General features: G+C 48.4%; 1 protein-coding gene across 2 annotated transcripts in view; it reads right to left on the bottom strand.

Moving 5' to 3' along the window:
* The window catches only part of ADAMTS17 (ADAM metallopeptidase with thrombospondin type 1 motif 17), a 274,992-nt gene that overhangs the window by 219,090 nt on the left and 43,317 nt on the right, over positions 1-12,585 (bottom strand). For both annotated transcript variants that reach the window (XM_090028144.1, XM_090028145.1), the window contains exons 5-7: positions 10,243-10,326; positions 9,677-9,834; positions 3,480-3,523 (exon numbers count right to left, since the gene is read on the bottom strand). In XM_090028144.1, the coding sequence (XP_089884270.1) occupies positions 3,480-3,523; positions 9,677-9,834; positions 10,243-10,326 (286 nt within the window). The remainder of the gene's footprint in view (positions 1-3,479; positions 3,524-9,676; positions 9,835-10,242; positions 10,327-12,585) is intronic.

Here is a 12,585-nt window from a genome sequence, read left to right as displayed (position 1 = left end):
GGCATTCAGACGTGAAGTGACTTCTCAAGGCTCATAAACAGTACAACAATGTTACAGCCAGGAAGAAAGATGAGGAACCCAGACTCACTGCAATACAGGCATCTTCCTCTTGCATTATAGCCTTGGACAAGGTAAACTTAGGGTACAGGGAAAGGCTGCATGTCTGTCTTGGGCAAGGGTGATGCGGGTGCACAAAATGCGGGTGGATATTGTAATGGGAATGTGTATGATATAATAGCAATGGTGCGTTTTGGAGGGTCAGTTGAGCCACAGCGGCCACAGGGCAGTTTTGGTAGAAGCACTGGTCCTCTACTCCAGGTCACTCAGCACCCCATGTCCTTGCTCTCTGGCTTCGGTGGAGGATTGGATGCAGCTCCCCGGGTGAGTAGCTCTGGCCACCCCTGATATATGCCTTACTTTGGGTTTGCTTTTGATCTTTACAACGGGTTAAGCCAGAGGCTGCAGTTTAACCATTCGCGGACCACCTGCAGGCCGCCAGTCGCACAGCTCCGATTTAAATGTAAGCGCGCTTTGATTAAAAATAAATATAAAACTGTAATAAAAAACAGAAGCCTGAAGTGGTGCAGATACGATACATGTGTGTAACTTGAAACAGCCAGCGGGTATATTTAGACCCAACTCCATTCCTATGCTTTCAAGGCACGTGATGGCAGCTACTAACGAGTCAACGGTTTGCACACAATAATGGCCAATACCCTGCATTATTTCTTATTCCATCCAGAGGACGGAAAATGATGAGCCTCTAGCATTACACTAGGTCAACTGCACAGAAGCGTACTAACATTACTATATTCTTCCTCTTCACTGACTCCTGATGCATCATCCTCATAAAAGACAAGAGAGCCAACGTCATTCCTGCTTGAACTTTGCTGATATCTCTGGAATATCTTGGGAGTGACTTTTGCCAAAGCCAGGAAACTATGGTTATTCCACTGCACCTCTGGTGAAGACAGGCAGAAGAAGCTTATATGACACCACCCAAGTATGATAAGCTTTTTGGTTAAGTTTAGTGAAAGAAAGAGCAAGACAGCAAGCTCTAGGTAACAGGTAATGGTGTAAGTATAATCGAAGCAGAGAGGCCTGAATTTGCAGAGAGTCTGACATAATAGCTGGACAAGCTCTGAGCAGTCTCATTCATTTCCCTGGTTGCTATGTCTTTAAATGTCTACGCAGTCACTTATTTCAGTGTTCTTCCTGGCACACAAGAAAAGAGAAGATATTTCCTCTTACAGAGACCTACACCGCTACCTAAAGTGCAGGGTACACCCCTTGCCCAGGCAGTGCAGAAAGAGCTCATTCATAGGACATGGAAGAGATGGGAATGAAGATGGTTAAAAGCTTTTAACACCACCTGACAGTGCAGGAGGGGGAAAGGCTGGATTCACTTGCTTGAAGAGTTGCTCAGCTTCCAAAAATGCTGGGAAACACTATGTTCAGAGGAGCAGGAAACAAGTGTGGTCTCTACCACACAGCTTCCACTACCCCCTCCACATGAATCCCAGCCTTCGGTGGGCCACAAAATAAGCAGCTACATATACAATGCCAGGACAGAAAGGAAGCATGACAATGATACTTCCTTAGTCAGGCAGCGTATGGAAAGACCATTCCCACCCTCAAGTCCTCAACAAAGCTGTCTTTAAATGGGGAAAGAGCATTGAACATAGTCAGCGTCTGTTAAGCAGTAGCATGTGTCTTCCATCAGCTTTCTTTCCGCATAGAGATCACCGTGTACTGTACCACTGCCACATCCGGCCTCAGGTACACAGTTCAGACACTTCCTTTGTGGAAGCGTGTTTTCCATTGGAGCTGGAGAGAATAGGAGCATTGTGAAGAATTCCCCCTGGAAAGCTTGGACATACAGTCCAGACCTTGTTAACATTTGAATGGAGAATGTATATATTTTGCAACGCTGTGTTTACTTCCTTCATCTCCTACCGTTACCCTGCGCACCGCAGATAGGGAAGAATCTATGCGCCGCGATGTGACCGTTGCAACGCACCCTCAGACCTCCTATTGCAGCATGTGTACAGCTCTTAACCCCCCAACAAGCAAACCTTTAGCAGCTATTTAGGTCCTAGCACCCCGCTCAGCGCCTCCTCAGCTTGCAGAGGCTGAGCTCAGTTTGAGACCTACCAGTCACAACTCACTTGGGGCTTGCCTGGAATGTAAAAACAGAGGCAGCCTGGCTTTGAAGTTGAGGCGTAATCATTCATACACTGTATACAGAGAGTATATTGGAGTTATACCACCAAGCGCAGCTCTCAGGGTGGGATGCGGGGCAGAGGAGTAGCAGTGCATCTAGATCAATGGGAGAACTGGGACACAGGGACAGTCCATGTCCCAGATCCAGCATGCGGACTACCTGTGCCCCACTCGTCCAGCTTGCATGCTGGAAAGGTTGAGCACCACTGATCTGGATAGAAGAGAATAGTTAAAGGGCTGGGTGTTAAGTGTCCCTGCCACTGGAAAACCAGAGCTAAGATCTGGTTAGGAGTGGTTACGAAAAAATAATCCTTTTGTTTGGCTTTCTTCAGTAATACCTTTCTCAAATATTAATCCTGATATATCTATTACTCAGGCTACAAAGAGACGTCACATTTACCCTAGGACAGACTGTTTTATCCTGGGACAAAGCGTGACCACTCAGACATCTATGTCCATTGCCCCAGGATAAATCCTAAAAAGCTTCACAGAATAAGATGTACTAAGAGCTTATCCCAGCACACCGCAAAGTGCATCCGAGAGGTTGCCCTGCGGCTGCATCACTGAATCAACGGCAGAACAGCCAGACGCTCATTAAACCCTGACTAGGAGGATGGCATGTGTACACATCAATCCCAGGAGATTTCTGCTCTGGGACAAAGGAGCACAACTTGTTCAGGGACACATGCAACATCTGTCTCCTGCCTCAGGGACTTGGCAGGCCCTTCTGTACCTCGATGGAGGAAGACATCCTATGCATGGATAGAGATTAAACAAGAGAAACGGGACTAGAAAAGATGGACACTTTTCTCCCCAAATTCCAGCACTGGGTTCCTGCAGGTAGCTGTATATAAGCCCCGAGTGCAGACTGTGTGTCAGCTGTCAAACACACGAGGAGGAGTCACACAGCTGGAATCTTTTCACCGGGCGGAAAAATAACACGGTCACAGGAGCTCGAGAGCTGAGTTTCAAAAATTCATTTCCCAAGTTGCAATGATCTGAGCGTACTTGCTGGCTACTCCAAAATGACAGGGCTACCGTTTTCCTTCCTCAGCTCGAAGGCCGCAAACCTTACACCAGGTTAACGACTGCAGCAAACTTGCAGAGCAGTCTCTGCTCCCTGATTTGTATTTATACAACAGTTGCATTTGTAACACCAAAGCAGCATGAGGACAAACCCAAGAATGAAAGATCAGCTGGAGAACCGAATCTCTGCAGCTGTGCTCCAAAATGAGCTCTCTCATGCAGGGACTTACCCACAGTGTCACAGGGTTCATCCTTGTGTACGCAGAAATCTGTCCTAAAAAGAAAACAGGAGACAAGTCAGGGGTAACCTCTGCCTGTAGACGTGAAGCTAGAGAAAGCAGACAAATCAGTGGCGTGCGGACCAGGCATTATGTCGAGGCCACGCAGTCCGCATGTCAGCAGCACAGATAACAGCGTGAACTACTCAGGCAGGTATTTGGATTTGTTCCACGTATCATGGTCCAAATTCAAAACCAGGCTTTCTTTCCGCATAGAGATCACCGTGTACTGTACCACTGCCACATCCGGCCTCAGGTACACAGTAGGTACTTCAGATCTAACGTGTCGAGGAGAATTGCCACGTCACCTCGAACATTTCGAGTTTCTAGGCATCAGTTTCTCGCAGGACCTGGGTCATTTACTTTCGCACCATGGCGTATTCAAAAGGGGCAACCCCGGAGCCTAATCTGAGACAGAAACCAGGGGTTGTCTAGCATGATGAAATGGGACCAAGTCTCGGAGAATAAGCTGGATCACCATCACAATAAAATGGGCTTTTGGATGACCTCTTGTTGAATCCATTTCACCCTTTTAATCTACATAATTTATTCTTGTTCTCCTGAACTGGGAAGTAGGAAAAAACCAGTGGGAACAGAACTAAAGCAAAGGAGCTAAGGAAAAATCCAGGTACAAAGTAGGCTTCGACACCTTTGGAAGCTTTCTCCACGTGCTCTTTGCTGGCTGAAAAGTGCTGGGGCTGTGCTGGAGCACTGCTTTTCCAACGAGGAGCCAGGGAAATGCTATCAGACCTACAAGATGTGCCAGGGGCTCCTTCAAAGTGAGAGGATCAGTGGGTTGTCACCGCTCCAGCTGCGCTCTCAGCCCAAAGCAGGGGAGTGCAGGTCGTGTGGGTGGTTTGGAGGTGTGCAGTTATAAATAGAAAATCCTGCTGAGGGGGAAGGGGGAAGAGCAGTCGATCCCATTTTTGGAGGCATAATAAAAAGAGTTTGCTTCTGGAACGAAAATGTAGGAGTGGGCTTTACAGAAGAAAGATAGAAATGTTTAACTGTCCCTACAGATGTCCAAGTGTCCATGAGATCATTGGCCTCCTTTGAAAATGCCAGCTCAGGTAGGTTGAAAAAAAAAAAAAAAAAAGTAATTAGTAGTAATCCATGTTAACAGTCAAAATGGATATTAAAAAAAAAAAAAAGAACAATCAAGCTTATATTTCACGGCAAAAGAAAAGATGGTACTGGCCATCAAAGGGTTAAAATGGTCCGACGCACCCCAAGCAAGTCGGAAGCAGCTCCTGGCCTGTCCAAGCCAAGGCTTTCATCTTTCTGAACCGTGTTGCCGTGTCTGACACCTCGGAGTTCAAACCTTTTCCAAAGAAGATGGATGACACTTGCTGCTGACTGAGCTGGCACTAAACCCCACTGCCTGATTTCCCAGAGCTGGCCTGATGGAGGTTTATTTAAGGACTTATTGGGTTATATAAACTGATAAATCAAACAGATGCTTCTATTGTGACAACAGTTAGCTGCACCATTAGGAGGTGGCAGGAGGCCATGTTTCGAAAAGCATCTCTCCTGAAAAGCTGGCTTGCTCAGCAAATAAAACAGCGCGGCGTTTTGCCTCTTGTACTCTGGGTTTCTGCAGGGAAACGTGTCCGGTCGTTTCAGGCAATGCCCAAGAGAAACGACCACCGGGCTGCAAAACTAGGGGTCTTGGAAACAATCTCGTGCGGCTCGCAGACCGAGATCCTCCTCTCTGGAGGTGTGCTAATCCCTCGGCTTTTAAAGTGGCCTGAGCTTTCTGGTTACAGAGGTCCTGAAGAGCGAAGGGAAATCTAAGCAGTCTGTCTGCCGTGCAGCACCCCGCGACTGGGTCTGATGGCGAGAAGAACTAACCCGGCCCTTGAACTGCCCCCAAACAGACGGTCACAAAACCTCATCCTTCTGCTCAGAGACCTGCCATCAAAACGTCCCGCTTCAGGCCCTCCTGATCCCTTGTCAGGAAGAGTCCGAGGCCAAACAGGAAAAGCATGTCGTCTTCATAGTTTCAGCCAGTACATTACCTTGCACCTGGAGGTTGCCAGCTCGTGCTACCTCCGAAAATTTGCAGCCAGCTGACCTCCTGGGAAACCTGACATGAGTTTTGCTGGCTCTCGGGCTGTTCCCACGGGCAAGCGTTTCCCCCTGTCACACAACCCACCCCCCAAATAGCACTGGTGGGGTCCTTAGTGGCAGAGAGGCCATGACTGAAAGGACCTCAACTCAGAGCTGTTGACTCTTTGCATTATAGAGCACCTTATCGACTAACTCAAGTCCATACGTAGCATCTGACAAAGTAGCGTGAGCTTTCGTAGCCTCTATCCTACTTCGTCTGATGCTACGTGTGGACTTGCAGAGAGCGGGGGGCTCAGCAGAAAGTAATACGGTAAAGAGAAAGGGGGAGGATCGGAGGGGCACTGCTGAGAGCAGTGAAGATGGGTTGGAAATCAGAAGGGACAAACGAGGCGGTTAACCCCCTGAGGTTACAGCGTTCGTAGCATCTGACAGTCGGCTGTAACCTGCAAAGGAAGCAGCTAGGCAGAAGATGCGATGGGGCTAACCACCTCTCTCTGCCCCAACCTCTTCTATTGACAGAGCTGTTGCCGACCTGATAAGCAGAAAGAAACAGCCCCAACCTGAATGATCCTGTCTAAGATCCAAGAAAGATGCATGTTCTAATGTGGATTATGTATGCAAAGGCCTCTTTGTGACCACATGCAACTAGGACAACACAGGCTGAAAAAAGTTCCCTCCCTCCATCAATTGAAATGCCTCCTTTGCCCCCCAGAGATCTGGAGAAGTTTGGATCCAGATTCTGGTACAAACTCAGCAGGTTCTACCTTGGAGGCCATACTAATACCACATGCAAATAGCCCGGCTGCTGTAGGGTACAAATTCCCTTTCACTTCTGACCTTTAACTGAATGAAGAGGAACTAGCCTTAGCCGTTATGTTGCATGTGGACACAAAGAGCACTTTGTTAAGGAAAATAAAGAAACAGGAAAAAAAAAAAAAACCTAACAAGGTTAAGTGACCAGAGCCTGGAAAAAGGGGCCAAAACTTCTTCCAAAAAACATGCTCCTGGCACACACAGCTTAGGAAAAATGCATAAGCTCATGCAACTGAATTTTGAGCATGAGACCCTTTGGCAAGAACAGGCCACAGTGGGATGGGCAGAGCGACTCAGAAATGCCCTTGTGGGCCACCATTTTCCCTTTCCAGTACCTGACAAATATTGTTGAACGGCTGAAACTTTAATGGCCAAGCTGGTAAAAGAGGGAAAAAGTGGTATAACTGCAAAATTGCCTGAATCTCCAGCACACCAAAGCTGTGCATATGCATGCAATGATGCACATTCCCCTTGCTGGCTACATTGGCAGATGCATCATTTGTCGGCATTAAACCACAACGCAGGCAGAGGAAGGTGGAAAGGCCTGCAACTGGAAGTGATCACTGACCTGTGGGACAAGGAAGACACTAATCCTTGGTGAATAAGACCCCGAAACGCTACTTCTCTGGAGTCCACAGAGAACAAATTCTCCCACCTGACTGCAACCACATGGCAGACAGCAGCTAAAGCAGCTTATGCTGCTCTCATGGGAGGAGCTCACAACCATCAAGGATGTCCCCAGAACAAAGCAGACATGTTCTGGATGAACGGTTGGTGGATCTCCACAATGCAAAGGCATCTGATGTGCTGGGGACCTCTGCAAAATGCCTAAAAAGCTTCAGGGAGCCCCCTAGGAGCGAAGAAACACGAAGGGTGCATCTACACCACTGAAGAACCTCATGAGGCAGCCTCACCAAGAAGCACCATGGGCCCCTTCCACAGATGTTACCCTACAAGGAGGCAATGCAAGTGCCCTTGATGCACTGGCAACATTTGGGGCCAACAAGCACGTACAAATCCAGGAGCCGGCAACATGCACCCAGCTATCGTACATCCTCTGTTGCGAGCACGGAGCAGGTATGCTGCACTTCACTGTGACTAGCATGGCTCTTTGACAATACTGACATGTCCAGAGGGTCTAACTTGGGCTCCATAATGGGCTCTGCAAACGGAGGTTATTTCTGTTGACCATTACAATAGGATCGGTATCATCCTGCAGATGCTTCGGTTGCGGAGCCCTGCACTTTGAGAGGAGATGTTGGAAACTGGACAAACAGGAGGGCAAGGGACAAACACGCTGAGTAGAGAATTCACATGGATGTAACTCAAACCCACCCAGGCGTCTCAGGTGTCCCCAGCAGTTACAGGGCTGGGATGTGCCCCTCTGAGGACATGAACAGCATCCTCCTTACTCAGAGCCTGAATTAAGTGCATACCCCTTATCCAACACCTTCAATGGAGGCATTTGCTTTTGTGCATAGGGGAAATCACCTATTTCCTGCCTCACCAAGCACAGGTGATCTTTCCAGAGGCAAGATCTCCAGGGACCCCATGCGTGAACACAGCCAGCAGGCTGGAACAGGAGAACTTCTTTCTGAGGCTGACCCTAAAGGGTCTGTTTCTAGTCCTAAAAGCAGCTGCAGCTGCTGAAAATCCAGCTTCTGCTTTTTCTGGCTTGGCTGCTTCTGCTGGACATGCTGCTGCTTCCATATCCTCCGCGGCTGGTCCATCTGTACAGGCTGGGGAAGATCCAGGGACACACACACACACTTCCAAAGCCAAGAGAAGAAAACCTAATTTCCCTGCCACAGGAATCAGGACAGCCGGGCCAGGAGGCTTCCAAGCAACACAGCGTCCTTTATGCAGCAGGAGCAGGGCCGGGCTAGAAGTGCAGGGAAGTGGATGCGGACGGGAAGGGGGTAGCCTGCAATTACACCCTGCTGGTCTATCACGCTGGATGAATGTGGTTCTTCTGCAGAACAGCAGTTTTTTCCCCCAAATTAGCTGCTCTTCAAGCCTATTAGCTAAACTAACAGCAGCTGCAGCTCTCCAGCTCCTCCGACTGCAAAACCTTTTCAGCCATCCCCGCAGGTTTGAGTGACTGGCTCCAGTTGGTTCAGGATGACATGGAAAATTTCATTTCATCAGCTGCAGGGAGAGAGAGCGGCGGGAACGCTCCCTGCGCCCCCCCACCCCAGCACTTAAAACCTCCCTAGGAAAGGTTCTGCATGCTCCACATATCACGGGGATGAAAGGACTGGGGGTGAAAAATCGGTGCAACTGAACGCCCAGATGAGGGTTTTTAAACAAAAAAAGAAAGCCTTGTTTATCTAGGCCTGGATCCAAGAAAGCTCATGCTTAACTATAAGCAGGAGCTACTGACCTCAAAGGGATGGCTTCCCCCGCTTCGAGAGTCAAGCATGTACTTAAATGCTTTGCTGGACTGGGGCCTTGGTGGCTGCACTGGAAGCAGAGCAAATAGGCAGGTCCTCCACTCCAAAGGAAAGTACCCAACTCTGTTAGCCCACCGCCCTAGCAGCTGCCTGGATACCCTATAGTCCAATGCTTCTGAACACCCACCAGCATCCCAGTGTGGTTGGAAATGAGGAACCAAATCAAGGTGCCAGTAGAAAAGACCAAATTAAAATCACAAGTAGCCGTATTTAATAAAATGGCCGAGGGTGTAGAAACAGATTCAGATTCACTTCTCTCCACATTACTGACCGGACAAACATGCAAGAACGGATGTGATGCTGACGACAACATTGCGGCACAGGAGCGTTTTGTCCAGCGGGCCGATGCTGGTGACACCCCTTTGGATTGGCACTATCCGAACTTCACCCTGATGGGGTACATCTGATCCGACGAAGGGTCACGAAGAGCGAGCTTGGAAGATGGGCGTTTTGCACGGAGGGGCAGGGCAAGTCCTAGCGGTGTCCTAGGACCCGGGTGGGTCGAGGTCAGAGCTGGTTCTAAGAGCAAACCCACAAGCTGGCACGTTCCCTGCTGTCGAACTGCTCCGAGTCAGGAAGAGCATTTAGCCAAGCAATGTGCCAACAGAAGAGACACTTTGCCTGCCCTTGAAAGACTGGAAATCCAACCAAAATGAAGACAAGTTACTTCTGTTCTGATCCGTCTTACCCACACAGCCCACAGACTGGCACGAACGAGGGGCAAATGGTAGAAACCAGATCTTAGAACAATTTGCCTGTCAAATAGTCTGCCATCCCTACCAAAAGACACCAGTGAAGCCGATTTTTCTGTACCTGGTAACGAAGACGGCAGCATCCACAGGCGGGGTGTCATCCCTGGCGCCAGGAACCTGATTATTACCAAGATACTTGGCTCCACCATATTCTTCATTTTGCCAGTGGCAAAAGCTCTCCAGCGACCTCTCTCCATGGTGCCCAATGGACAGTTTTGCCTTTCAGAAAGAAAAGGGAATACAAAGAAACAAGGAGCTGGTCAGACCAGGAGCCACGTGAGTGCCTATGAAGCAGAGGACATCGGGTAAGAACGATAAGGTTGAGAGTTATACTTATGAGCGTCATGAATACATGAAGCAACTCAAGTCAACGGGTCAGATATCAGCTGGGGCTGAGCCTGTGACTTTCAGCTAAGACCTCCACCCCGTCAGCCTTGGAATTAACTCCGGTAGCAGCAACTGCAAGTTTCCACAGGAATCCCACGCTCAAAAGGCTTACGGGATCAGGAATTAAACCTTCATGAACACATCCTAGAGTCCAACATCGTTATAATAGGAATCCCACGCCTGGATTAGCAATTCTTCAATGAGGCGATACCAGCAGCATAAAAACAGGTCAGGACTTACTGGACGGTTTCGAAGGAGGACTAGCTTTGTCACCCGAATGCTGACTTTAATTCCAAGACTCTGATGTTGAAACATGTTGTACACCTGTCAAGAGGCAACACACAACACGCTCAGGCTGTTGAAAGGTAACCATGACAAGAGAATAAGTGTGACCAAAAAGAGCTCTCTCCCATACTGGAAACAACCTACTGAAAAGAAAAAGTTGGCTCAAAACTAAACACATGCATTGGATTACTGAACTCAAGAAAATAAAGAATTATAGAAGCAGCCAGTGTGGGAATCCTATAATGTATCCCTTGGAGTACATGGGACAAGAGGACACTCACAAAGCTTGCAGTTAAAGAATTTATTTTGCAAAAATCTTGTTGCTTTACTAAAAGAGATCATCGCTACTATGAGTCCTGATGCAAATCAAATACATTTCCCCAGTGCATTTAGCTTCCTCACACTGAAGAAATTCTCCTTTCAGACACCCCTCCTCCCAGCAATGTATACCATTTGGGAGCAGATCCACAAAGGAAGACAGACACACTCTTTTTTTTCTTTTTAAAAAGAAAAAAGGAAAAAAAGAACAGAATTAGTCAAATGCCCTTTAAGAAGGGTAGCCCAGGGAAATGGTCTACTGGAGAAAAAAAGGGAAAGGAAAAATATTCCAAACCAACATTAAATGTAAACTAGAGTTTCAGGAACACAGACACACATCAGCAAGTAGCTAGAAATAGCTCTTCGGCATTTAAACCTCAGTGCTATCTGCCTGCAAGATGAAATGATGGTGTGTTTCAGACTTCAGGAAACAGACTGGAAAAGCAATTTCCCCATGTTATTTTCATATCTTATATAAGTGATTAGTAATAGGGCAGCATGTAATGACACCAGTCTCAGGAAACACAAAAACAGGGCCAGAAACTACCTCCTTGCTATCTGGATTTCACACTGCAGCTCAGCTCACCTCATTTGAGAGGTCAGCACGCTGAGCGTTGCCTGATCTCAGAACTGCTTTCCACCCTTTTCGCCAGCCCCTCGGCCCTCTTTACAGCATCACAGAAGGTGGATGGGAAGAGACCTTTTAGAAGCATTAAAAGGACCGTAGGATAGCTTTGGCACAAGTGCTGCACTCCTTACTTAAGCAAAATGAAAGAAGAAAAAAACAAAATCAAAGCCACTGAAGAGTTCACTGAGTTCAGACAGCAAGATTTCAAGGGGTGCGAGCTAGGGTCATTGCACAGGGCTCATTTGGCTGCAAGTACCATACAGGTTATATACAGTCATTGAAAACAGGGTCCCTTCTTTCCCTACTGTGAGCTCAACACCTGAATTTGTTCCTGGAGATGTTTGCAAAGCCTGCCGTTTCCCAGGGCACGGCGGTACTCGTGTACACGCTTCGCTGAAGTATGCTCTCAAGTGCTTGGCTGAACAGGGATGGGGTTAAGTACAAGCTTAAGTCTTTTCTCAATCAAGGCCCAGAGCTCTAATCCCAGTGAGGCCCACCGACCTCCCGTGGGACCTGGGCCTTCTCTACCGCTCCACTTACCCATGCGTGCAACTGCGGGCACTGCTGCGTTACCCCCCAGAGGCCTCGGGGATCTCTTAACACTTGAAACTGCAAAGCAAGTGCAGCGCATGAACATCCCTGTAATTCAACAAACCGGTGGAAGACGGGAACGCTCTAGTCACGTAGCTAGCTCATGCGCGAGTCCCACTGAATGGCTCAACAGAGGGGAACCCCTGGACCTAAATGGGTCATCGCTTCAGTAGGGTGAGAGGGTTTATATAGGCAAAGGTTTGCCCATGTGGATCCAGTCACGGGGGGTGGGGGGGTTAGCAAGTCATTCAGCAGTTCGTCAACCTGCAGTGCACCATAGCCCCCCCTTTTCTTCCCCCTGTGATTCTACCCCCGCCCCCCGCAAAATCAAATAGCTTGATTTTTGGGGGGGGGGGGTGTATCTGCCAATATCAGAAGTGCCCAAACCCACCTTGAAATGTCAACACGTGATTAAAAGCAAAGGGGTGGTAGTTTAATATTTGGAAGACGAGGGGCTTCTATACACCCACTAGCTCAGGGGTGGGCAAAATGTGGCCCACCAGGCCACTTTCTCTGGCCCACGGGACCCCTAAAAAATTTGGAAAATTAATATTTCTCTGCCCCTGACTGCCTCTCATGCGGCCCTCGATGGCTTGCCAAAACTCAGTAAGCCGCCCTCCGCCTGAAATAATTGCCCGCCCTTGCTCTAGCTCCTAGCCTGTGCTGCATCCTCCAAGTCTTCCTTCCTCCAAAGCAGCCAGGTGGATATTGCCAACGTAGCCACTCACAACTTGTTAGGAAAGAAAGCTTTTCTTCCTCAC

This window comes from Crocodylus siamensis, chromosome 15 (genome assembly GCF_052110815.1).
Source record: "Crocodylus siamensis isolate JL-2025a chromosome 15, ASM5211081v1, whole genome shotgun sequence".
In the NCBI taxonomy this organism is placed as follows: domain Eukaryota; kingdom Metazoa; phylum Chordata; order Crocodylia; family Crocodylidae; genus Crocodylus; species Crocodylus siamensis.
The sequence above is the reverse complement of the archived record's forward strand: the minus strand, read 5'-3'. Positions and strand labels throughout refer to the sequence as shown.